This window comes from Chiloscyllium plagiosum, chromosome 9 (assembly GCF_004010195.1).
Source record: "Chiloscyllium plagiosum isolate BGI_BamShark_2017 chromosome 9, ASM401019v2, whole genome shotgun sequence".
Lineage (NCBI taxonomy): Eukaryota > Metazoa > Chordata > Chondrichthyes > Orectolobiformes > Hemiscylliidae > Chiloscyllium > Chiloscyllium plagiosum.
The window spans coordinates 97,594,668-97,622,595 of NC_057718.1; the positions used below are offsets into that span (position 1 = coordinate 97,594,668).

General features: G+C 44.7%; 1 protein-coding gene across 2 annotated transcripts in view; it reads left to right on the forward strand.

Moving 5' to 3' along the window:
* LOC122553084 (1-phosphatidylinositol 4,5-bisphosphate phosphodiesterase beta-1) overlaps positions 1-27,928 on the forward strand; it is an 800,648-nt gene that overhangs the window by 635,515 nt on the left and 137,205 nt on the right. For both annotated transcript variants that reach the window (XM_043696584.1, XM_043696585.1), the window contains exons 15-17: positions 9,302-9,424; positions 12,618-12,688; positions 21,065-21,161. In XM_043696584.1, coding sequence (XP_043552519.1) covers positions 9,302-9,424; positions 12,618-12,688; positions 21,065-21,161 — 291 coding nt within the window. The remainder of the gene's footprint in view (positions 1-9,301; positions 9,425-12,617; positions 12,689-21,064; positions 21,162-27,928) is intronic.

Here is a 27,928-nt window from a genome sequence, read left to right on the forward strand (position 1 = left end):
ATTATTTAGAAGTTGTTTTGTAATATGCAATGACTCAGATTTAGTATCAACTTCCAATATCACTTTTCAATTCCTAAAATACCAGATTAACACAATGATGATGGAGTGATGGGAAAATGGGAACAGGAGAAAGTCACTCAGCCTGTTCGCTGTCCATTTTGATCATATCTGATCCCTATCCATAACTCTGCTTTTCCCACCTTTACATCAGAGCCCTATGCAGTTCCTGAATTCTGAGAGAAATTACTGATCTACCAAAAATCAGTCCTTCTCAGTTCGGAATCTTTCTAATCCCCAACTCCTTGAGGGAGACTGAGTTTCTGATTTCTATGTTCCTTTGAAGAAGTGCTGAACAATCTGGGTTTAATTCTCCCCCTTGTTCCAGAGTTAGCCACGTGGAGGAAATGGCTGTTTTTATGCTGTCAAATGCTTTCATTCACTATTTAATGAAAGAGGTAACACTTCTTCCTTAGTGATTAACTTGCCTCACGAAGGATGTTGTTTCTTCAGGAACTGTGTATTTCAAGACTGAGAGTTCCTGCAGTCTTGTTTGGATGTCTTTAGTCCTGAAGTGAAGTATGTGCTACCCAGTTACCATTTGAGAAACCTCACTGTATATCTGATCTGTTGCAGTGTGACCTCACTGACAGTAATTCCTTCAGATCCTGTCAGCATGCCTGTGACACTCTGGTGCCTGAGCTGTGTAATTGTCGTTCTGCTAATAACACCAGTTTCGTTAAAGCGACTTCGCAGTAACGCGATTGATGAATCGGGGACACTGTTTCTGACACACGAACCTTTAAAGCGTGTGCTGGCTGGAATGTGATTGCATCGCCAACACTTTAAGCGCTGTTTGCAAAGCGCAATGTTTCTATAACGCGGGGTTGCACAAGCACGCAACCATGTCATTATAGTGGGACTACTTGTACTTTAAAACTCCCCCTAAAACTTGCTTCTTTGACCCAGCTCCCAGCTGTCCTCATTGACGATTTACAAGGATGTTGTCAGGGTTGGAGGTTTGAGCTATAGGGAGAGGCTGAACAGGCTGGGGCTGCTTTCCCTGGACCATCGGAGGCTGAGGGGTGACCTTATAGAGGTTTATAAAATTATGAGGGACATGGATAGGATAAATAGACAGTCTTTTCCCTGTGGTTAGGGAGTCCAGAACTAAAGGGCACAGGTTTAGGGTGAAAGGGGAAAGATATAAAAGAGACCTAAGGGGCAACATTTTCACACAAGAGGGTGGTACGTGTATGGAATGAGCTGCCAGAGGAAGTGGTGGAGGCTGGTGCAATTGTAACATTTAAGAGGCATTTGGATGGGTATATGAATAGGAAGGGTTTGGAGGACGGCTTTTGCCCAAAACGTCGATTTTCCTGCTCCTCGGATGCTGCCTGACCTGCTGTGCTTTTCCAGCACCACTCTAATCCAGACTTGGGTTTCCAGCATCTGCAGTCCTGGTTTTTACCTAGGGTTTGAGGGGTATGGGTCGGGTGGGACTAGATTGGGTTGGGATATCTGGTCGGCATGCATGGGTTGGACCGAAGGGTCTGTTTCCATGCTGTACATCTCTCTGACTCTATGACTCGATACGTTAGCTTGCTCTCTCTCCATGCCTGACCCGCTGTGATCTCCAGCATTTGTTGTTTTCAGTACAGATTCCAGACTCTGCAACAAGTTGCACCTCCCTCTTTTAGTGCCCTCTTTCCTGAACAATGATGGATAAGGTTCTTCCAGGGGCCTTAGAGCATTGCCGCTGTTGTTGTTGTGCATATCAGCATTTACCATTTTGGGCAAAAGACCTTTGTCATTTCCTGACGAAACGTCAATTTTCCTGCCCCTCAGGTGCTGCCTGACCTGCTGTGCTTTTCCAGCACCAGCTCTAATCATATACTGTTTCCACTTAGGCCAACAGTGCAGTGACTGTCTAACCGATCAATCTTCTGGCGAGCTCATGGTGTTGCAGTTGCCACGTGTGTGTTTGGAGTTGGAAAATTTTCCCCTTGTAAAACTAGCTCCTGTGCTGTCCAGGAAAAATCAAAATACTGCGTGCACTGGGAATCTGAAATTAGAGTGGAAAGTGCTGGAGAAACTCAGCAGGTTTGGCAGTGTCTGTGGAGAGAGAGAGAGAGAGAGACCAAGTACCGCACTGACGCTGAATTCCTCCTGCCCTTCCTAGGATCTATATAGTGAGGAAGCAGGCCATTTGGCCCATCAGGTCAATACTGACCCTCCGAAAAGCATCCCAACCAGACCAACCCTTATCCCTCTAACCCTGCATTTCCTGTTGCTAATCCACTTAGCCTGCACATCCCTGGACACTATGGGGGAACTTAGCACGGCCAATCCACCCTAACCTGCACATCCTTGGACTGTGGGAAGAAACTGGGGCACCCGGAGGAAACCTACACAGACACAGGGAGAAGGTGCAAATTCCTAGCAGACAGGTGGAATCAAACTCGGGTCCCTGGCGCTGTGAGGCTGCAGTGCCAACCACTGAGCCACCGTGCCACCCCTCCATTTTTTATGTATGTTACCTGTTTGATACTGATGTAAGATTTCAGTGAAGTGGTCACCCAGCACTTTCTGGTGCCTTGTCATTTTTCTTTTATTCATTTCTGGGCCGGGCCAGCATGTATGCCCCATCCCTAGGTGCCCCTTGAGAAAGTGGGGATAGTGAGCGGCCTTCTTGAACCACTGGAGTCCACCTGCCTGTCATTTACTCCTCCACTAACATCATTGAAGAAAATAATGATTGGAGAGCACTTACTCATTAGTATATGTGGAACATGGTCTTAGACAAGATGTTTTGTCATGCATTGTTTTCTTAACAAGTTCAATCTTATCACCGTGACTGCACTTGAAAAGTTGACAGGAGAGCTGTTGACTGCCTTAAATCTGAGTTAAGTTGTTTGTGTTAAACCTGAAATGCAGCATTGGCCTTCCAGTCATAGTGTCATAAAGCCCTTTGATCCAACACGTCCATGCTGACCAGATAGCCTAAATTCATGGAGTCCCAATGGCCAACATTTGGTCCTCTAAACCCTTCCTGTTCATGTCCCCATCCAGATGCCTTTTAAATGTTGCAATTGTACCAGCCTCCACCACTTCTCATTCCATACACGTACCACCCTCTGTGTGAAAAAGCTGCCCCTTAGGTCCCTTTTAAATCTTGCCTCTCTCACCATCAACCTATGCCCTCTAGTTTTGTTCTTCCCCACCCCAGGGAAAAGACCTGGTCTGGTCACCCCATCCATGCCCTCATCATTTTATAAGCCTCTAAAATGGCCCCTGCATCGCAGTTTCAATTCAGTTCAATTTTTGACGCTTCTTTTTGTCCAACAGCAGAGAGATATTCTAGACTCAAGTTAACTAAAGTAAAATCATCAGGGGAGAGACATTATACTCTAGAACTTGGAACAGAATTTTTTTTTTAAGCAAAGCACAGCAGATGCTGGAAATGTGAAATAAAATCAGCAAGTGCTGGAGAAACTCAGCAGATCTGGCAGTATCTGTGGAGAGACAAAAGCAGAGTTAATGTTTTGAGTCAATTATATTGGGCTCAAACCTCTCCACAGATGCTGCCAGACCTGCTGAGTTTCTCCAGCACTTTCTGCTTCAACCATGGGAGGGAACCTTAATTGTGTTGGATTGCCCACAAACCAGGCCCTTAATTTAGCAAATAAACGAGTTCAAAGAGCACATACTTCCTGTGCAATAAACATTTCGGTGAACAGTTGAGGGAAAAAAACATGTTTTTAAGTACGTAAGACCAGGAAATGAATCACTAGAATCTTCAATTTGCACAGTCTGCATGAAGAGGCCATGTATCTGTGTCCAGGCAACACTGCCATTGAGAGGCACCTTGATGTAGTTCACAAATAAACGCAGTGAAGCTAGGAAGGGAGAGGTCAGGGAGAGGCAGTGAAAGTTTGGTCATGTCGTTGGGATTTTGGGAATCGGCGACATTTAGGAGGGGGCTTGGAAAAGGTTTCTGAAGAGTCCAGAGCGAACGCCGCTCTGCTGCCAAGGTTTGAGGGAGAGGGTTGGTGGTGGGCAGAAGGAACAAGGTTTGAGAGGGGATGTGGTGGTGCCTGAGGACACTGCAGAGTTAACATGGTCCCACGGTTAAGGAGAAAGGTTATACAATTTCATGCAATGAGAAATGGAAAGGACAGGAAGAAATAAATAGGAAGCAGATTTGTCCGACTGTTTGTAATCCTTCCAAACAGCGGTGTCTTGTTCCTGCAGGAGGATTCAAACTACCAAACTGAAAGAAAACTTGACATCAAGCCAAGCTTTGATTTCAGTCCAATAATTCCCAAAACCCTGGCTGTGTTGCAAGTGAAATTAAAGGGCTGTCATAGTTGAAACAGGAACGATTCCCATTTCTGTTGCAGTGGTGTGATGCGGAAAGGTTTATCATCGCGACAAAGATCAAACCGAGTTTGTTTCTTCGTACCAATGCATCAGGATGAAAAGCAATCGGTGTATGTGGTCGTGAGCTGTTGTGCACTGAGTTGCTACAAACAGATGGCAGGATAAGTGTATGCTTCTCCAACATGACGGAAAACACAAGGAAATGTGCAAGATGTGATCTTAACTACAAACCTGATCAATGGCTTTTATTGAAAGTTTTTTGTTTGAGTTGAGCTGACTCTCCATCTCCCCAGCTTCCACCTGTCAGACAGGTTGAGCATTCAGCTTGTTGTTCCTTCTCTGTACCATAACATGAACGAAAGCAGCATGATTGATCACTGAGACCGGCCCCAAGCAATACTGATGTTATTTTCTGGATGAGCGGCAGACACATTGGCGGATCTATTTGGAAAGCAGGGCAGTTTGATCCTGTTTCAGTTGGAGTTAATGGAAGGCAATTTCAGGGACTCCTTGGGAACTGTATTCAGGCTTTATTCGCTACAACCAATCATGGGTTCTGACAGGTGTGATGGATAGCATCCCATTGACAAGCTGCAAAGAGTTGAGTGACTGAGAACAGGATGCAAAGTGTGGCATTGTTTGCAATAATGTTGATAATGAACCTTTAAGCGGATATCATAGAGTCATCGAGACATACAGCACGGAAACAGACACTTAGGGCCAACTCGTGCACGCCAACCAGATATCCTAACCTTAATCTAGTCCATTTGCCAGCACTTGGCCCATTACCCTCTAAACCCTTCATTTCATATATCCAGATGTCTTTTAAATGTTGTAATTGTACCAGCCTCGACCACTTCCTCTGGCAGCTCATTCCATACACGCACCGCCCTCTGCGTGAAAAAGCTGCCCCTTAGGTCTCTTTTATATCTTTCCCCTCTGACCCTAACCCTATGCCCTCTAGTTCTGGACTCCCTCCAACCAAGGGAAAAGATGTTTCCTATTTCCCCTATCCGTGCCCCTCATCATTTTATAAACCTCTATCAGGTCACCCCTCAGCCTCGATGCTCCAGGGAAAACAGCCCCAGCCTGTTCAGCCACTCCCTAGAGCTCAAATCCTCCAACCCTGGCCACATCCTGGTAATTTTTTTCTGAACCCTTTCACGTTTCACAACATCCTTCTGATAGGAAGGAGACCAGAATTGCACGCAATATTCCAACAGTGGTCTAACCAATGTCCCGTACAGCCGCAACATGTCTTCCTAAATGTTTGTACGTGTTGTCACCATTTCAGAGTAAAAGGTGCCCTCACTCCCAAATGTTGTGGAGTCATTACAGCATTGAAGGATGTTGTTCAGCCCATTGAGTCCATGCCATCTCTCTGTAGAGCGTTCTAGTCAGTCCCATTCCCTCCCCTCTATCCCTGTGACCCTGAAAGGTTGTTTGCCTTGAATAGGCGAAAGTGAGGACTGCAGATGCTGGAGACCAGAGTTGAAAAGTGTGGTGTTGGAAAAACACAGCAGGCCAGGCAGCATCCGAGGAGCAGGAGAATCGACGTTTACGGCACAAGCCCTTCTTCAGGATTCCTGAAGAAGGACTGATGCCCGAAACGTCGATTCTCCTGCTCCTCGGATGCTGCCTGGGCTGCTGTGTTTTTCCAGCACCACACTTTTCAACTGCTTGCCTTGAGTGTCAGTCCAATCCTTTTTGAAATCATTGATCATCCCTCCGGCCACTGCCATCATCAATGGCTGTGGATTCCGGCGCATCACTCCTCATGGAGTTCTTTCTCATGTAGCCCTGCACCCCCTGCCCAATCACTGTGTTCCCCAGCCCTTGTGATATCAGCTCATGGCCATAACCTTTCTTTACCAACCGTTCATTGTGCAGGGTTTTAGAAGAGCTCCTGTTTTGGACTATCTCTTTAATTTAAATGTAGGAATGAAGAGGGAGTAAGGAGTAAATATGATTCCCTGTCCTTTCTGCCCGACAATGAGCTAGTCTGCCTTGGTGACTTGGACACAGAGGGGCCCTGGATAGGCTATTGAAATGTGTATGTCATATTGCACAACTGTGAACAAAGGCAAGAATGGCAGAACTGTTTGAAAACACTTCTTTTTTTAGTTTATTTCATTTGATTTGATTTATTATCGTCATGTACCTACGCACAGTGAAAAACTTTGATATGCATGAAGTGCAGACAGATCATACCATACAAAGTGCGTAAGGGTAATAGAATAGAGTGAGGAATACAGTCTTACAGCTGCAGAGAAGGTACACAGAGAGCGAGATCAACATTAAATTTAAAATTTGAGGTCCATTCATCAGTCTAATACAAGTACACAATCCTTTATCCGAAAAACTCCAAATTCCAAAGTTTTTCGTCTGAAGTTTTCTTTCTCCATAGCAAGGTTGTTTGGCATGTAAACACTTAACCCAACTCCACACCCACTCGCCCCACGTGACTCAGATGTGACTTGGCCCAGCACTGGCAGGCATCAATTCTGTCTCAGCATTCATAGTACTCACACGTGCGTCTGCTGGTCGGTAAGATTTTTAAAAATTTCACCGTGAAACTGTCACTTATTCAGAAATCCAAAAAATTCAGAATTCTGAAAACCAGCTGGCCCCGAGGGTTTTGGATAAAGGATTGTGTACCTGTAACAGCGGGGAAGAAGCTGTTCTTGAATCTGTTGGTCCATGTGTTTAAGCTTTTGTATCTTCTGCCTGATGGAATAGGTTGGAAGAGATTATAACTGGGATGGGAGGGGTCTTTGATGATGTTGGCTGCCTTTCTGAGGTAGCGAGTATTGTAGTTGGAGTTGGTTTGTGTGATGGACTGGGCTGTGTTCACAACTCTCTGTAGTTTCTTACAGTCCTGGGCAGAGCAGTTGCCGTACCATGCTGTGATGCATCCGGATAGGGCATTTACAAAAATTGTTTTTACGGACATGTCGAATTTCCTTAGCCCCCTGAGGAAGTTCAGCCTCAGAAATATTTTGCACAGTAAGAGTGATCTGTCAGAATGGATAGATGGAAGCTCTGATAGCAGTCAGGAGAATGCTGTATTTCTGTGGACTATCAGACTGAATATGGCAATGAACATAGTCTCTGGTTGAAGAGAAGTATCCCATGATGCTATGAGAGATTTGTACATGCCTGACCAGGGCAGGGAATTGCTGAGAGAAGGCCTTGCTGCTGGAGTTCAGTTCAAGACTTCTCAGGAAGCTGAAAGAACATTGCTTAACAATTACTCAACATTATGACTCCACTATGCAGGGAGAAGCTGACCTGCTCAAAGCTGAGAATGCTATTAGATGAGAACAGGCCATAAAGTATAAATATGGTGTGCTTTATTTGATTTATTATTGTCACATGTACCAAGATATAGTGAACAGTATTGTTTTGTGTGCTATACAGACAAATCTTACCTCACTTAAGTACTTTGGGGAGAGAGAACAGAATGCAGAACATAGTGTTACAGCTACAGAGAAGGTGCAGAGAAAGATCAACTCTAATATATGGGAGGTCCATTCATACGTCTGATCACACCAGGGAAGAAGCTGTTGTTGAATCTGTTGGGGCGTGTATTCAAACTCCTGTATCTTCTGCCTGATGGCAGTGGATGGAAGAGATTATAACCAGAATGGGAGAGGTTTTTGATGATGATGGCTGCTTTCCCGAGGCAGTGGGGAGTATAGACGGATTCTATGGATGGAAGGCTGGTTTGCTTTATGGACTGGGGAGGTCAAAGAAGAAGATATCATTCCTGTCATTTAGATTACTAGTTTCCTACTATGTAGTGCTTAGTCAATGTTGCTTTTAGATTATTTGTTTCCGTAAAACTCTTAAAATTATGAATATTTACATGCAACTCCTTTAAACCTGAGAATTCAAATATTTTTTAAACAAATTAGCATTCTCAACTGTGAGCAGAACTTTATCTAAACCTGTTTTAGCGTTATATACGGCTATCAAATCCTCAACTGCTTTGGAATAAAGGTCTTTTGTTGAACATTTTCACACAAATGCTGGATGATTCGCATGAAAAGATGTTGCAAGTTTATCAAAGCATTTGCTTTCTCATCTCAAATGGATTGATGCTTCGGTTAAACTATTTGACAAAAGAGCTTCTTATAAATATGTTAAGAATTCCTATACAACGGTTTCATGAGCTGTTTTTGAGGCAGACCAGCCAATAGGCTGCTGACTAATGAGAGAGGGAGATGACTGGTAGTGGTTTAAGCTGAGGTTCAGCGCCCCTCAGGTGAGGGGAAAGGTTGAGAAGGAGAGTCCTTCATGGTCACCTCAGTTGCTGTGGGAATTGAATCCACACTGTTGGTGTCTCCCTGCATCGCAAACCAACCATCCAGCGAACTGAGCTATCTGATCCCCATATACTATGTAGCTCTGGACTGTAAAACTAACTAACAATTAACACAAGACTGACTAGCTTTTTCTAGAAACAGTAATTTATGTCACGTTTTATATCTCCATTTCCAGTTTAGTCGGCACATATATTCACTAAAGAGGCTGCAATCATTTCAGTTTTGTGAAATTGTATGTAATGCATAATGATATGACACTGGCATTATTGGGATACTTTCTTTACACTGTAATGTAATAATCTATCATTACTCTAATGGATGAACAAGGTGCAAGGACGGTTAATGCACAGGATTTCAATGAGAATTTTTTAAAATGACTGAATCGTGCTCTGATGAACCAGGTTATGACTGGTTTAACATAAATCATCTTCCATTACCATCTCAACAACGTTGTGTTTAATATTGTGTGTGATTTCATAACATTTTGCACTCTGCAGCTTGCTCAGTTCTCAGAGAAACAGGAATAGAAAGTTATCTATTCTTTAATCAAAAACACACAAAATCTTAACTATTTATTAATATCTGTTCTACAGCATCCTCCAATCCTGAGGAGCCAGATGCTACGCAACAATCCAATGTGGATGGATCAGACAAGCCCATTGACAAAGTAGGAAAGGAGGTGGCTGATCAGAAAGCAATTGGCAGAAAATCTATAGGTCAGAATTTTTGATAGTTATCAATATATTGTGTTGGTTCTCAGACTGATAGATTTGTCTGGGAGCTGACCAGAAGTGTTGCTGGTGTAAAGAGTTAAATTGTAACAATGAGATGTTGTTCTATGCAAAAAATTGTCTACTGATGGCTTAGTCATGTGTTTGGAATTGGACCCAAAGTTATGTCTTAAGTATGGCTTCCTGAGTCTGTAACACTTTCTCTATGAAGTCTTCATTTTAAGGTTAAAAGTTGCCATAATTGGACCAGCCAATAGGCTGCTGACTAATGAGAGAGGGAGATGACTGGTAGTGGTTTCAGCTGAGGTTCAGCGCCCCTCAGGTGAGGGGGAAGGTTGAGAAGGAGAGTCCTTCATGGTCACCTCAGTTGCTGTGGGAATTGAATCCACACTGTTGGTGTCTCCCTGCATCGCAAACCAACCATCCAGCCAACTGAGCTATCTGATCCCCATATACTTTGTAGGTCTGGACTGTAAAACTAACAAACAATTAACACAAGACTGACTAGCTTTTTCCAGAAACAGTCATTTAAATCTCGTTTTATATCTCCATTTCCAGTTTAGTAGACACATATATTCACTAAAGAGGCTGCAATCATTTCAGTTTTGTGAAATTGTATGTAATGCACAATGATGTGACACTGGCATTATAGAGATACTTTCTTTACACTGTAATGTAATGATCTATCATTACTCTAATGGATGAACATGGTGTAAGGATGGTTAATACATCAGTCATGGATGATAAGATGAGAAACACAGGATATGGAGTCGGCAGTTCAGTTCTTCACAGGATCCCTACAGTGTGGAAGCAGGCCATTCAGCCCATACTAGTCCTCCAAATAGCATCCCACCCAGACTGACCCAATCCCTATGACCTTACATTGCCCACGGTTATTCCACCCAACCTGTATGTCTTTGGACTGTGAGAGGGAACCCACGCAGACACACAGGAGAAAGTGCAAACTCCACACAGACAGTCACCCGAGGCTGGAATCGAACCCAAGACCCTGACGCTATGGGGCAGCTGTGCTGAACACTGTGCCACCCCATGTCATGCATACTTTTTAACAAATTTGGTGTGTAATGGGATGTGGGCCAGTCTTCAATCGCCCTCTCTAGCTGCCCAGAGTAGTTAGTTTGACCATTTCAGAGAGATGTCAAGCCTCACCCATAGTCACGGGGAGCCTGGGGTCTGATGTAGACCAGACGGTGTAAGAATGGCAGATAATCCTTTCTTATAACTGAGTAATTAGATTATCAGGAAATAGGCTACTTCTAAATAGTGACAGCTCTCTACAGCATTAAGTCCATCTTAAACACAATTCTATAGCAGTCTCTGCCTTGGACCAATTACTGGAGAGAGTAATAGTGTGAGGTTACCTTAGCGAGATCTCTGGGCATCGATACGGCAGGAGATTCCGGAGATCACGATTTAAGTATTCAATGATCCGGTTGCTCAGAGGATCCATTTAGGTTTAAGTTTGTTTGAACGTGGAGTTGGGAGGGTGGGGTGAAGAGTTCAGTCACCTAACCCCTAGAGCATTTATTATGAGTGTTGTTTTTAAAATGTGGGACGCCATTGTTCAGAAAAAGAAGGATTGCAAGAACACCCTGAAAGTAATATCTCTGCAGGAGTTTATAAATCTCAAGAGTCAGCTTCCAAGGTGACTTGAGAAAAAAGCAGATGTGAGTGTTTAAGGAAGATGAACCAGTACTCATTGCCATGTTCAAGCACCAGAGTTTTGGCCCCCTTGTGGGACATGAGAGCCCCTGGCAAAGGCAGCCTTTGTTGGCAACCTCTTAGTGCCTTTGGTTAGGCTAGACCACTCCAGAGGCCTAACCACAATCAAAGAGTCAACCGCAAGAGATGGCAGGAGGAGGCTGCTCGGCCCCTCGGACCTACTGTGCCAGTCACGAGGTTGCTGGCTGATCTGACACTCCAGATCCTCACTTTCCCACCCTTTCCTCAAACTACGTGGATGAGGATATCAAGTGTCCGCCCTGAAAGGGCATTAGTGAACCAGATGAGGCTTTCTTATGACTCCAGATGGTGGTTTCATGGTCACCTTCAGTGAGACTCGGTGTTACATTCTAGGTTTATTCATTTAAAGTCCGCCAGCTACTGTAAAGAGATTGAGTATGTGTCTCCGAACATTAGCCTGAGCTGCTGATTACTAGTTTCACTGTGCAACCATCTCCCCCAAAACGTCCAAATGGTGGTTGGAAATGTGTACGCCAATACAACATGTTTGTCCACACTGTTAAGTCCCTTTTTCACGGGGTATCTTATGGAAATTCAGAAAATTATAAAGGGAATAGATTAGGAGCAGGGAGGTTATTTCCACTGGGGTGTGAAACGAGAACGAGGGGGCATTGCCTCAAAATAAGGAGGGAGCAGATTTCGAACTGGGTCGAGGAGGAACTTCTTCACCCAAAGGGGTTGTGAATCTGTGGAATTCCCTGCCCAGTGAAGCAGTTGAGACTACCTCAGTGAATGAAGGGTTACGGTGGGCAGGCGGGTAAGTGGAGCCGAGTCCATGAAAAGATCAGTCATGATCATGTTGAATGGTGGAGCAGGCTCAGTGGGTCAGATGGCCTACTCCTGTTTTTAATGTTTCCTAAACAATTATCACCTTGTTCTTTATGATCTCACAGCCTCTCATTAATGGCCTCGATGTATAATGTTAATGTTTGCACATAAGATAATGGTAGATAATAAATAACCCCATTCTGCAAGCAAGCCTAATCGACAAGTTCGAGAGATTTATTTCTCTTCTTCAACATCTGCCCCGATTTGATACCCTCCCCCAACGCTCTCATTGAAGTACTGATTCTTCCTTGAGTACTGTCCAAGGGCACTTGCTGCTCACCAATATACTGACTGAGTGCTTTTCACAATGAATGCTGCACGAGATGGCTTTTACCAAGCCTGGGCTTTGTCCTTCACCATTGGTGTCCACACATTAGCACTTCTGGCAGGAGTTGCTATCACAGAGCAGGAGCTCTGACTGCCCATCCTACTCCCAGGGTCACTGAAGCCCCTGTATAGTCAGCCCATAAGTACGTTGTAAATCGCAGTGCTGTTCATTTCATTTATTTTTGTGCAAACACTTGACTGTATTGATTGACCTTTGCTACAAGTAACGTTGAAGTTAATTATTAACAAACATTTGCAGGCGATGGAGAAGCAGAAAGTGAAGAGGAAGAAGATGATGATGAAGATTCCAAGAAATCCTCAATGGATGAGGTAGGCCATGCCACTGAATCGTTTATTTCACTTGGGGTATCTGTACAGTACTCACTCCAAGGCTCCTCACCACTGAAGCCCTGTTCAAAATAATATGCTTCCCTGAGCATGCTCAGTAATGCTCATGTGCAAATGATGTCACATCTAAGTGTTTGGTCACATGCCTTTCCCAATGAGTACGCATGTGTAGTTGCTGACGATTGCTGGTGTTAGCAAACACTGCCAAAGTAAATATAGTTCAGTTTCTGGATAAATAATCAGAACAATCTATCATATTCTGTAGGCCACTTAAAACAATTAACTTATCTGATTCTGTGCTGTGAACTTCGCCCAACAGTTCCTCCAAGATTAGTTGTGAATTTCACTGCTTGTTACTTTTCCCAGACGCACTCCGATGTCCAGCAATACATGAGTTCAAACAGCAAGGGCAGTGTCAGTTTCTTTCTCTCCCTCTCTCCTGCACTGACCACACCATATGCTGCCTGAAGGGAAACGCCAACTCACCTGCTCCTCTGATGCTGCTTGACCTGCTGTGCTTTTTCCAGCTCCACACTTTGTCCACGATCACATGGAGTTAATCAAATTGGCTGAAGACTAGGTGTCTGTGATACTGGGGACACTTGGAGGAGCCTGAGATGGATCACCCAATTAACAAAACTGGCTAAAGAGTATTGCGAATGCTTCAGCTGTCTCTTTTGCACCCCGATGCTGGCAGGTGGGACTAGATTGGGTTGGGATATCTGGTCGGCATGGATGGGTTGGACCAAAGGGTCTGTTTCCATGCTGTACATCTCGATGATTCTATGACTCTATATTCAATTTGGAGTTATGTCCAAGGTTGATTGTTTGAGCAATATCCCACCATTGGTAGCTGTTGAGCATGTTGTTAAACACCGCAAGATAGACACATGCACAATGTTCCCTGTTAGTTACTCATTAGATTAGATTAGATTAGATTACTTACAGTGTGGAAACAGGCCCTTCGGCCCAACAAGTCCACACCGACCCGCCAAAGCGCAACCCACCCAAACCCATTCCCCTACATTTACCTCTTCACCTAACACTATGGGCAATTTAGCATGGCCAATTCACCTAACCTGCACATTATTTTTTTTGGATTGCGGGAGGAAACCGGAGCACCCAGAGGAAACCCACGCAGACACGGGGAGAATGTGCAAACTCCACACAGAGAGTCGCCAGAGGCGGGAATTGAACCCGGGTCTCTGGCGCTGTGAGGCAGCAGTGCTAACCACTGTGCCACAGTGCCGCCCACTCGTATTAACATAATCATGATTAGTGTCATTAGCCATTGGCAGTGTCCCACCTCTGAGTCCAACAGTCAAGAGATTTCAGTCCATATCTCATTAGACCACATTTGGAGTATTGGTCGCATTTCTCAGGAAGGATCACTAGCCCTGGACTAGTTCATGAGAATGGTCCCGGAATGAAAAGCTTAACATAGGAGGAATGCGTGAAGAATCTGGGTATATACTCGATAGTGTTCGGAAGGATGAGGGAGGGGATCTAATTGAAACATACAGAATACTGAATGGCCTGGACAGTGTGGATATTGGGAAGATGTTTCCATTGGTGGGAGAGACTAGGACTCCAGGGCACAGCCTTAGAGTAAAGGGATGATCTTTTAGAACGGAGATAAGGACAAATATCTTCACACCTTATCATTGAGGTCATTGAGTATATGTAAGACTGAGATAGATCGGATCTTTACTGTGAAAAAGATCAAGGACTACAGAGAGAAAGCGGGACAATGGGGTTGAAAAACGTGACAGGCATGATTTAACAGTGGAGCAGAGTTGATGGGCTGAATAGTCTAATTACTGCTCCTATGTCTTCTGGTGTTATCTAGGCTGGCACTTCAGCACATTACTGAGGAGGTCCTGCGCTGTCTCAGGTGCCGTGTTTTAGATGACTCAATAAACTGATCATCTATCTGACCCCTCAAGTGGCTGTTAGAAATACCCAAAAAGGAAAATCTCTCAATGTTTCGGCCAACACTAAACCTTGAACCACAATTGTATTGGAGAAAATATTGTTCTCTGGTCATTTACCTCATTACTGAGACTTTGCTGTGTGGAGATTTGTGACCATGTCACAACAGTAGCTAAACCTCACTGACTGTGAAATCTCTCAGTTGAGAATCCAGTGCTCCCTCCACGGCGCCTGCAAAGATATAACTTGCCAGAACATCACACTTCCAATAAGTTAACATTTAATTTTGTTTTAAAAATGACAGTTTTGTATAGTTAACAGAAAACTTGTATTTATAATGCACCTCTATGTCACATCTCAAAGCATTTTCTCGTCTTTGACACACTAATGATGTGCACCCAGGTGAAAAACCCAGCAGTGAATTTGCACACAGAAAGCTCCCACAAACTATCAAAATAGTAGTGAATCAATTATCTGGTTTATCTTCGAAGATAAATATTAGCCAGGGTACCAGGGATAACTACCCTACTCTCTGAAATAATGTCGAGAGAGCAGGTTTCAGTTTAATGTCTCCTCTGACTGTGCAGCACTCCCTCAGAACAACACTGAAGCATCAGCTTTGACCTGTGTGTGTGTGTGGGACATTGAATGCATGAAGCAATAGCTAAGACTCTTTTTTGCAAGGTTTGTGACTCCATTTATTTCATTATGTTCAGCTTCAGAAAAGGTGATTAGATTAGATTCCCTACAGTATGCAAACAGGCCCTTCAGCCCAACAAGTGCACACTGACCCTCTGAAGAGTAACCCATCCAGACCCAATCCCTTATATTTACCCCTTACTAATGCACCTAACACTATGGGCAATTCAGCATGGCCAATTCACCTGACCTACACATCTTTGGACTGTGGGAGGAAACCCACACAGACACGGCAAGAATGTGCAAATTCCACACAGACAGTAACCCGAGACTGGAATCGAACTCTGGTCTCTGGCGCTGTGAGGCAGCAGTGCTAACCACTGAGCCACCGTGCCATCTGCTCATTGCTTGTTTGTCAAAGTGCACATTCTGAAAACCAGAAACGCTCTTGAGACGCAAAACAAAAAGCTGGAGAAACTCGGCAAGTCTGCTAGCATCTGTGGAGACAAGACATAATTAACAGTGTCCTTTGTTTGAACTGATAGCATCACTGAAAAAGTGCTATTGTTGTTGATAACAGAGGGTGGGGGGGACAAAGATTTGAGTGGATAGGTGTATACAGAGGCCGGAAAGAGAGGGAGAAAAAGTAGCCAGAAAAAGAGATGGTTGATAGTTAGTCAGGGAAGAAGATGAAACTAGATGGGTGGTAATGGGGACAATGAGTGGGTGAAAATGGGTTGGCTGTGCTGGAAGACACTGAGATAAGTACATGAAAAGGAAAGGTTTGGAGGGATATGGGCCAGGAGCAGGCAGGTGGGACTAATTTAGTTTGGGATTATGTTCGACATGGACTGGTTGGACCAAAGGGTCTGATTCCATTCTGTTTAACTCTAGGACTCCCTGTCATGACCAGGCCTAGAGTGTAGTGATGAGGAAAGAACATGGAAGAAGGTGTTCAGGCCCTAACATTATTGACCTCAACATTGAGTCACGGCATGGTGGCTCAGTGAATAGCACTGCTTCCCTCACAGCGCCAGGGACCCAGGTTTGATTCCAGCCTTGGGTGACTGTGTCTCCTCATGGGCTGTGTGGGTTTCCTCCGGGTGCACCAGTTTCTTCCCACAGTTCAAAGATGTGCAGGTTAGAGTGGATTGGCCATACTAAATTGCCCAAAGTGTGCAGGGATGTGCAGGTTAGGTGGGTTAGCCATGGGAAATGCAGGGTTCCAGGGATAGTGTAGTGGGGTGGGATGCCCCTCAGGGGTTCCGTGTGAACTTGTTGGGCCAAATGGCCTTTTTCCACACTGTAGGAATTCTATGGTTCTATCCTGAGAAGCACTGTTCTCATGTGCCTCACAGCCTTCTTGAAGTCTTCAGGACTCATAGAAATTGTAGGGTAACTGTCAAGCTTAGTGTGGTGCTGGAAAAGCACAGCAGCTCAAGCAGCATCCGAGGAGCAGGAAAATCGACGTATCAGGCAGGAGCCCTTCATCAGGAACTGTCATTTCCAAACTGTCGGAATTCTATGAGTCCTGAAGACTTCAGGTAGGACTTGAGGTACATGGCAACAGTGCTTATCAGGATAGAGTCATGGAATCTCTTCAGGGTGGGAACAGGCCATTTGGCCCAACAAGTCCACACTAACCCACCCAGACCCATTCCCCTGACTAATGCACCTAACCTACACATTCCCCGAATACAATGGGCAATTTAGCACAGTCAACTCACCTAATCTGCACATATTTGGATTGTGGGAGGAAACCAGAGCCCCCGGAAGAAACTCACCCAGACACAGGGAGAATGTGCAAACTCCACACAGACAGTCGCCCAAGGGTGGAATTGAAACCAGGTCCCTGGCACTGTGAGGCAACATGCTAACCACAGAGCCACCACGCCGCCCATGTGTAAATGTTGCAGCGAATTCATTTTTAATTTCAGTTTTATGGTCTACCGTTTTCTCAACAACCGTTGTCAGCAATTTTCAGTCATGTTGTATATCCTGAAGTTAATTATTCCTTTGGCGTATATTATTAAAGGCTGCTTAGACAAAATATGTCCCAGGAAATTATGACTTTACGTGACCAGATCCCTCTTGGGATATCTTCACAGTTTAAAATACGTCTGAGGCTGGTTTGCCATTGTATATTTGCAGTGCATTCAGCAAGATGTGGAATATAGTTCCTCTCATTATAAATTGCAGAAATATCAAAGCAGAGTGTAATGCACCAGACAGTAAAATAGATAAGTTGCCAAGATTAAAGCAAAAGGCATTTGCCTTCTGCTGCATGAATTAGCTGCATAGCTTAGTTAAACCAATCACAGATAAACATTTGGCAGAGTTCTGTACACTGTTTGCACTATGAGATCAAATGCAGGCAACAGACTTGGACACAATTTACATTGTCCTGTCCTGTAGCTGGTAACAAGTAAAGGACATCCAACCATGTTTTACAAAGTCCAAAGCCTTTCCACTTTTATTTCGATGGGAATAACAACAACTTGCATTTACGGCATGTCTTCAACAGGACAGATAGCCCAAAGACCTTTACAGATGCGTAAGCGTACAGACTTGGAATGGAAGACAAGGTTCAGGGGCGAATGTGTGAAGGGCTCAAAGGAAGGGCTTTTAAATAGAGAAATAGACGAGGGAGTGGAGGTGAGGCTGGGAGGCAGTTCCAATGTGCAGGATCTGATGAGTTGAAGTCAGCGCAGCCTGTGGACCCTCCCAAAGGAAGAGTCTTTGAGCTGACTCTGCCATGTCCCTCCCTTACAATGTGTTCAAAAAATCTCCACCGCTCCAGCCCCAGGCACATATCCCTCTCAAGTTTCTCTTATAACTCCCTTTCATAAAACTATTCCTTTGAGCAAACTTTTGCAGCTTCATTGTCAAAGCTCATCTTGTCCATCACATCCAACTCCTGTTCCCTTCACTGTATTCCCAGCGAGCTGCTGGTTCTGGATCCCCATGTTAACCAATGTTGGTGGCCATTCTGTCCCAATTACGATTGCCGTTGCGCGTTTCCACAAACCGGCCCGCTGTCCTCGTGAGGTACTGCCACTTCTGAATCTCCTTTCCTTCTCAAAACTTTGGGATGTGAAGTCATGCCTGAAACAGCTCCACAGAGGCCGGTATACCGTCACCAAGTCACCCTTTATTTAGGCGGGCGTAGTACCTGACGCTGATCCAGCTGGCACAGAGCCAGCTCTCAGAACCAGCAGAACCTTTGACCCTCCTGTTTCTGTCTGTCAGCTGGGGTTCCCCGTATGGAACAGGTTAACAGCCCCAATCGGGGAACTCAGGTTCTATGAGGTCCACCTGGCTGACCTCATTACAATCACTACAACCCCACTCCCAAAGAGTATATGCCGAAAGAGTGTTGTGGTACAGAATGTGTTTTTAAGAGAAAATGTTTTTAAGTACCATGCACAGCAAGTTCCTTTTCCTATCATCTCTAAGCTCACTCACCAACATTAGAGCAGGGTCAAGCAACACCTTGATTGTAAAATCCGCCTCTTGCTTTCAAATCTCTCAGCGGGCCTCTCCAATGACCCCCATCCCCAACAGATTTTCCAGCTTGCAGGCTGTGCCCAAAGGTCAGTTTGCCCGAGTTCAGTAAGTCCTCCCGACTCTGCTCTCTATCTTTACAATGTCGTCACATTTATCATGAGCAGGTAGTACAGATACATCTCTGAGCATCGAACTGTGAATTAATGCAGCTCCAATAACACTCAAGAAGCTTGATACCATCCAGGACAAAGCAAAATTGTGAGTGGCACAGTGGCTCAGTGGTTAGCACTGCTGCCTCATAGGGCCAGGGATCTGGGTTCGATGCCCACCTTGGGTGGTTGTCTGTGTGGAGTTTGCACATTATCTGTGTCTGTTTCCTCCCGCAGTCCAAAGATGTGCAAGTTAGGTGAATTGGCCATGCTAAATTCTCCCATAGTGATAGGTGCATTAGTCAGGGGTTAAATATAGTGTAGAAGAGTGGGTCAGTGTGGACTTGTTGGACAAAGGGCCTGTTTCCATACTGTAGGGAACCTAATTTAATCAAAATTGCTGTCACATCAACAAGCATTTTGCTTAGTCGCAGCAGTGTGTACTATCTACAAAATGCACTGCATAAGTTCATCAAAGATCCTTCAACAGCATCTTCCAAGCCCACATCCACTTCCACCTAGAAGGATAGCAGTAACAAAGGCTACAGACCAGGAAGTCATGTCCAACCTTGATAATAGATTGATTTAATCATGACTGGAGTAATGTGTCTGGTTCAGGGCACCACACTTTCGGAAGGAGGATGGGATAAAGAGAGGGGGCGCTGCTGGGGGAGAATGACTAAACCGACAGCCCTTCCATAGAGTCAGTTGAATGGCTTCTCCTCCATGGCTGTACGATTCCTCAACAAAGCCACAGTAAGAGGCGGACAGGAACCCAGAAGGCTCACATGATGTTGGAGTACTGACATAAGGATGTGGGATTAAGCTCAGGAACTGTGAATCAGCGGCGACTGGTCGAGTGGCCGATTTTGGAGGCCATGGAAGAGAATCAGAGAGAGAGAGAGAGACAGTAAATGGAATGCCTTGATGGCAGTCACACAAAGTTCAATCGCCAACACTATAGCAGAAACTCCGACAAGGGTATTGCCAGGGTTGGAGGGTTTGAATTATAGGGAGAGGCAGAAGAGACTGGGGCTGTTTTCCCTGGAGCGTCAGAGATTGAGGGGTGACCTTAAAGAGGTTTCTCAAATCATGGATAGGATAAATAGCTGAGGTCCTTTTCCCATGTGGGCAAGTCCAGAACTAGAGGGCATAGGTTTAGGGTGGGAGGGGAAAGATATAAAAGAGACCTTAGGGGCATCCTTTTCACACAGAGGGCGGTGAGTGTATGGAATGAGCTGCCAGAGGAAGTGCTGGAGGCTGGTACAATTGCAACATTGAAAAGGCATCTGGATGGGTATATGAATAAGAAGGGTTTAGAGGGATATGGGCCAAGAGCTGGCAAATGGATATCTGGTCAGCATGGGCAGGTTAGCCCGAAGGGTCTGTTCCACTCTGTACATCCCTATGACTCTCTGACTTAAAATAGACAGACATTGTCCCTGAGCCAGAGGGCTGTGGGTGTGAGTCTCACCGCATGGAGGCTGATGCTTTTGTATTTTCTTGTCAGAGGAATTGATTTTCAAATGAGAAATTGCAAATAAGGACAGAACTATAAAAGGGTCACTGGACATGAAACGTCAACTCTGATTTCTCTCCACAGGTGCTGCCCAACCTGCTGAGCTTCTCTGGCAATTTCTGTTCTTGTTTCAGATTTCCAGCGTCCACGGTTCACTTGTTTTTTTTTTGACTTTCAAATGAGATGTTGAATTGAGTTTCTGTCAGCCTCTCAGATCAATGTGAAAGATCCTATGGCACGATTGCAAAGAAATCCAGAGGAGTTGTGTCTGGGCAATATTTATCTTTCAATCAACATCATAAGAAAGCAGATTATCTCTCCATTATTGTGTTGTTGTTTCTCAGAGCTTGCTGTGTGCAAATTAGCTGTCGCTTTTCCTACATTGACAGTGCTTCAATTGGATGTAAAGTGCTTTGGATATGCTACAGTCTGGACGCGTCTATTATTGAAGCAGGTTTTTTGTTAACACTCTTGCACCATTTGTATGAAAATGCTTTCAGATTAAAAGCTCACGAAAGTGGTCATTTGTGGGACTGACCTTGCAAAGCTCGAAACACAGTGCATTTTATCAACAGCATTTTTAAAACAATTATTGTTGGCCTGTACTTACAGGGGACTGCTGGATGTGAAGCGAGTGCTACAGAAGAAATGTCCAACCTGGTTACCTACATACAGCCAGTGAAGTTTGAGTCCTTCGAGATTGCTAAGAGTGAGTGACTTTTTATCCGGCAGGTTACACTTTGCAGAGTATCCTGAATTGCTTCCATAGTCTTGACGCCACTGAGTTCATGCAATAAAGAGAGACACTTCTTCATCCAGAAAGTGTTCAATGCACTGTCACAAGGAACATCCTTGTGATGAAACCACGGCCTTCCCCCTTCCACTGTAATTTCCTCCAGGTCCTTCAACAATATCTGCCCTCCTCTGTGAAAGGACTTGAATCCAGGCAGTATCAGCAGATCTTTGTTATTCCAGTCAAGAATCATGTTTGGAAGTGTACAATGCCTTCAGAAACAGCCATTATGAAAATAGTTGTGAGGTTAGAGATGATAAAATAATGCTAGACTGACAGCATATCGTTCTAAACGTCTTGCCTGAACCCGGATGAGGAGAATCAATCAGATGCAGTTCAATTTCCTATTTGGGGGATACTTTGATATTTAATAGACAAGCGTATTCTTTAAACAAGTGCCGAACTCCTTATCGACTAAAGCTGCCTTGCAAATCAAACTTTATTCCCCTTGATCTGAAACATGTGCACTCTTAGTCAGCGAGGACAAAGAAACATACACAAAGATAAGAGCAGGGGAAACCCTGTGGTTCAAGAAACCAGACTGAAAGGGTAGAGAAAGGTGACTTTCTCACAGTGCCTTCGGTTTTTTTTGTCAGTGAGCGCCTGTTGAGGAACAATGGAAAACCTGCAGAGCAAATTCAGATGAGGAACAGTTGGGAACTTTGATATTTGAAACTTTACCCTTGTTTTCCAAAGCAACTTCATTGCGAGAGATATGGGGAGGGCTGCATTTGGCTTCAAGCTGACTCTTAAACAGACAAACAGAGGCAAGTAATGCAGATTTTCACATGTCTCCAACAACTGCCTACAGCTTCTAAGTGTGTACTGAAGAAAGAGAATCCATTACCTCATTCCAGAGGCTGTTGCTACGCGACAGCAGAGTAGATCCATTTGGGTTTTTCAGGTCTGTATTCAATAATTAAAACCAGGGGGTTGCACCCCTCACTCTCTCTAAAGCTTTGCTGAACACTGTTTTCCAAAGCCGCTAGTTCCTTTTGCGAATAGCCTAAAATTTCCTTAAACCTCTGGCTTTCCCATTCCAAGCAATCACACAGTTAATCCTTTGCAACCCAGTACTGACCAAATGTTTTCCACTTCTCATAATCCACCAATAAAATGAAAAGATAGGATGGTTGGATATTCCTACAGCTTAGGGAGATCAAGTCACAATAGTCATACCAGATCATAGGGCTGTTCTCTCATCAAGGAGAGACGACTGGTGGGAGTTTAAGCTGAGGGTCAACACACCTCAGGCGAGGGGAGAGAGGTTGTGAAGGAGGGATCTTCCCAGCCAGTGCAGGAATTGAACCCATGCCATTGGCATCACTCTACATTGCATACCAGCCAGCTGAGCTAACTGCCCCCTAAGCTTAACTGAGAAGCTGCATCGTCAGAGTGAGTGGTTATTTTTACTTGCTGTATGCTTGCAATTAATTTTGAGAAGCTGACAGTACTGACTGGTGATGGTCCATGGTGAGAAAATATTTGGATTGCTGTCTATATCCTTATAGATAAGCATATTGCTGACAAGTCTACAAAGGGTTTTATCTTGTGAGATCTATTCTGCAAAAAGAGCCTCTCTCATTAGTAAGGGACATGTGTAAATGTTACATGATTTGACCCTTCTTTGTAAACAAGTGCAATCTTCAATGAGTCGACGTGATAAAATGATCCATTTGAACTCTTCTGAAATACTTACAGTCAGGTAGTCTGACTATAAATAGTACCCATTATATTGGCTATCCCTTCTGGGTGAGTTGGCTTTTAAGCATTTCCTTCTCCATCTCTACTGGACCAGGAATGCTCGGGTCAAATATATTGAGCCTTTGAGTCTCACTAGCCTCAGGGCGAAGATTAGCCAAGGATAATTGGAGGCTCTGCAATGCCAGACCTGTGACTGCTGACAAGAGACAATGAGCCACAGTTTCCAAGGATCCTTTATTGGGAATTGGATAGGATCGCCATGCTTTTCGGACTTTAGAGCATGTGATTTATGAGGCAACATAAAGAGTTTTAAATTCTCAGGCTTGGCTGACTTTTTAATGTTGTAGACAAATTTGCCTTCTACAGTCACGCAACATCAGCAATATTAGTAACTCACAGTAGACAGAGGATTGCTGTTTGCCACACATTCATTTGAATCATTTTTTGGGAACTGTCAGGTTAATGATGAAGTTTGGTTTTGTTGAGATTTTTGAACATAACAGCACAGTGGTTATGTTACTGGGCTAGCTACCCTAGACCGATACATCAGAAGCTTCAGTCTCACAGGAATTCAATTAATTCAATAAATTTCTCATAAAATGCTTGCCTAATGGAGGGGACCGTATAACTGGCAGATTGACATTAAAAACTCAACAGCTAATGCTCTTAAGAGATGCAAATCTGCAGTCATAGATCATAGAATCCCTACATTGTGGAAGCAGTTCATTCAGCCCAGCGAGTCCACACTTACCTTCCGAACAGCTTCCCACTCAATTTATAATCCACCGAGCCTGCATATCCCTGGAGACTGTGGGCAATATGGCATGGCCAATTCACCCTAATCTGCACATCTTTGGACTGTGGGAGGAAACCCACGCAGACACAGGGAGAATGTGCAAACTCCACACAGACAGTTGCCCGAGGCTGGAATCGAACCCAGGTCCCTGGCGCTGCGAGGCAGCAGTGCTAACCACTGAGCCACCGTGCTCCCAGTCTGGCCCCACCTTTGTGACTGCGGACCCACAGCAGACCCTGAAGTGCCCAGAGTGAAGACATTCTCTTGTGTTCATGAAGATAGCTCACCTCCACCTTCTCGCAGGGTAATTAGGGATAGGAAATGGAGCTGGCTGTGCCATCCTGAGAAAACATTTGTCATTAAACAATTTTCAATTCCTCTTCCGTACCTGGCTCATGTTGAAGTTTAGGCCCAACAAGTCCACACCGACCCTCCAAAGAGCAACCCACCCAGACCCATTCCCCTACATTTACCCCTTCACCTAACACTATGGGCAATTTAGCATGGCCAATTCACCTAACCTGCACATTTTTGGACTGTGGGAGGAAACCGGAGCACCCGGAGGAAACTCATACAGACAATGTGCAAACTCCACACAGACAGTTGCCTGAGGTGGGAATTGAACCCAGGTCTCTGGTGCTGTGAGGCAGTAGTGCTAACCACTGAGCCACCGTGCCACCCGGGCAAACAGACAGAGAGAGAGAGAGAGGCAGCTCTCGAAGGTTCCTCTGAATTCCTGGAGAAACTGCATATTCAGATCCATTAGCGAGCAAGATTTCTCTGTTCCTGGATTAGTCATGTTAAGGCTGAGGCTCATTATCCAGATGCAAGTTCATGACCCAGCAAAACCTGGATAATATCCAGATTTGAGGTGACAAGTGCCAGGCAATCACCATCTCCAACAAGAGAGGATCTAACCATCGGCCGTTGACATTTATCACGAGGATATAAGGGCCAGGAGCAGGAATACACCCATGGATCCTACCATGACCCTGAATTCCTTTACTGTTCGAAATATTATCTATCTTAGCATTTGTTTTTGTAAATATTTTTATTGAGAAAAAGATTTTGAATTTTTCACAATATTATAAAATAACTACAAAATATTACAATCTTGTAATATAACAACAATAACAGTAAACAAACTACTACTCTACTCCACAAACAAGTGAGAAGAAAACCTACAATCCAATAAATAACTAAATCAAAAAAAGAAATTAAATTCCTCTATGACTCTATGACTCTAAACCAAGTTGAACCAAGGCAAGCGAAATGAAGTTACAACACTCAGCGCAATCCGACCAAAGCTCCCCATCACCGGGAGCGTCAGTTAGCAAACTCATATTTATTCCTTCCAATGGCCCCCGGCCCACCAAGCCCCTGACCATGAGCTAGATGTCGGAAAATCCCCCAGGATTCTCAGGGTGGCATAGATTAGTTATGGAGCACATCTGCTTAGACTTCCTCATAAGTATGGTGCACCAGACATAAAAAGCCTTTCTGAAATATATAGCCGACAAGTCGGTGTCTATATATTTCAGAAAGGGTCGCCATGTCCTATAAAACAGTTCCGTTTTCTGGTGCACCATACTCGTGAGGAAGTCCAAGCAGATGTGCTCCATAACTAATCTACGCCACCCTGAGAATCCTGGGGGATTTTCCGTCATCCAGCTCATCAGGATGTTCTTCCTCGTACAAAGTGAAAGAATATTAAACAGTTTCATCCCAGGTGCATCCAAAGAGGGGAGATTCAGCAAACCCAAGAGGAGGGACATCGGAGCTACCTTGACCTCGGTTCCTAACATCCCTTCAGAGACACTCGCTATCCCGCCCCAATATCTCCGAAGCTTGAGGCATGACCATAAGCAACGAATAATTGTACCAACATCTGTTTTACGTTTGGGGACGCTCCTGTCTTAAATTTCGCAAGCCGCTCTGGTGCCAAGTAAGCCCTGTGGAGTACCTTCAGTTGCATAACCTGCGTCCTATTGCAAATCGAAATCCTCCTTACGTTCTCCCAAATATCCTCCCACGCCTCTGACGAGATCTCCATCCCCCCAATTCCAGAATCCAGATTCCGCACACGCTCAATGTCCTTTGAGACACTACCTCCTAATAAATGATAGAGGGTGCTGACCGAGAGAGTACCCATGGATCGAAGTACTCTCCACATCCGACTTACAGGGACTAACCATTAATGTAGACTCTTTCTGTATAAAGTCCTGAATCTGAAAATAATGAAAGAAGTCTCTTCCAGATAGTTCATATTTCTGGCTCAGCTGCTCGAAAGACATCATGACCTCCCCGTTAAATGAATCTCCCAAACAAGAGACTCCTCTGGACTCCCAGAGCCTAAAGCCAGAATCCATCGATCCCGGCCGGAATCCTAACATTCCTGCCATGGGAGTGAAAGGGGAAGGATTTTGTAAGTTGCCCTCACCTTATCACATCATTCTCCATGCTTTAACCGTGTTAAGGACAATCAGGTTTCTGCAATGGTCCATAACAGTCCTCATCTTGTCCATAAACAACAAATTAATGAGGGGGCACTTCGCCTGGGAGGCCTCGATCTCCAGCCAGATTGACCGCGGGTCCTGGCAAGCCCAGTCAGTCACAGAGGATAGTTGAGAACTTATAGAGTCATAGAGTCATAGAAATGTACAGCACGGAAACAGACCCACTGGTCCAACCCGTCCATGCTGATCAGATATCCCAACCCAATCTAGTCCCACCTCCCAGCACCCGGCCCGTATCCCTCCAAACCCTTCCTATTCATATACCCATCCAGATGCCCTTTAAATGTTGCAATTGTACCAGCCTCCACCACGTCCTCTGGCAGCTCATTCCATACACGTACCACCCTCTGAGTAAAAACGTTGTCCCTTAGGTCTCTTTTATATCTTTCCCCTCTCACCCTAAACCTATGCCCTCTAGTTCTGGACTCCCCCACCCCTAGGAAAAGACCTTGTCTATTTTCCCTATCCATACCCCTCATGATTTTATAAACCTCTATAAGGTCACCCCCTCAGCGTCCGATGCTCCAGGGAAAACTGCCCCAGCCTATTCAACTTCTCCCCATAGCTCAAATCCTCCAACCCTGGCAATATCCTTGTAAATTTTTTCTGAACCCTTTCAAGTTTCACAACATCTTTCCTCTACCTGTGACTCCACTTTCAAGGAGCTATGAACCTGCACTCCAAGGTCTCTTTGTTCAGCAACACTCCCTGGGACCTTACCATTAAGTGTATAAGTCCTGCTAAGATTTGCTTTCCCAAAATGCAGCACCTCGCATTTATCTAAATTAAACTCCATCTGCCACGTCTCAGCCCATTGGCCCTTTTGATTAAGATCCTGTTGTAATCTGAGGTAACCTTCTTTGCTGTCCACTACACCTTCAATTTTGCTGTCATCTGCAAACTTGCCCCTTATGCTCATATTCAAATCATTTATATAAATGTCGAAAAGTACTGGACCCAACACCGATCCTTGTGGCACTCCACTGGTCACAGGCCTCCAGTCTGAAAAACAACCCTTCACCACCACCCTCTGTCTTCTACCTTTGAATTTAACCCCCCATCCCCTGGGGAAGCTGCAATTTGACAAGCTTATTAAGAAGCTGTCTATGATGCCAGATGAAAGATCCAAGCCAACTGTAAAACCTCCAAAGCGCTTGCCCAGGCAGCATCAAAGGGAGCATTCACATGGGATATAACAAACGAGGAAGAACATTCATTTTGACCAGAGCTATTCTACCCAACCAGGATATCGGAAGATCTTCCCAGCACTGAAGGCCCTGTCTTATCTTCTCTAGCAACTGCACAAAGTTAGTGTTATATAATTGATGGAAGGCCATGGTGATAAAAATGCCGAAATACAGGAAACCTCCCTGTGTCCACCCGAAAGGGAAACGGGTTCCACCCCCAAGGTCGGGTACTCTGACAAGACCCCCCACAGGCATGGCCTCCGACTTCATAATATTGATTTTACAACCTGAGAAAGATCCAGATAGCTTAGTCACTTGTATTAAACAAGGCACAGGTATTGTTGGGTTCATTAGAAAGAGAAGATCATCATCTGCATAAAAGGGTGATCTTATGCCCTCCTGATCCCACCTCCAGGGCAATTATATTGGGGACCCTCTGGATGGCCTCTGTCAACGGCTCTATCACCGATGTAAACAGCA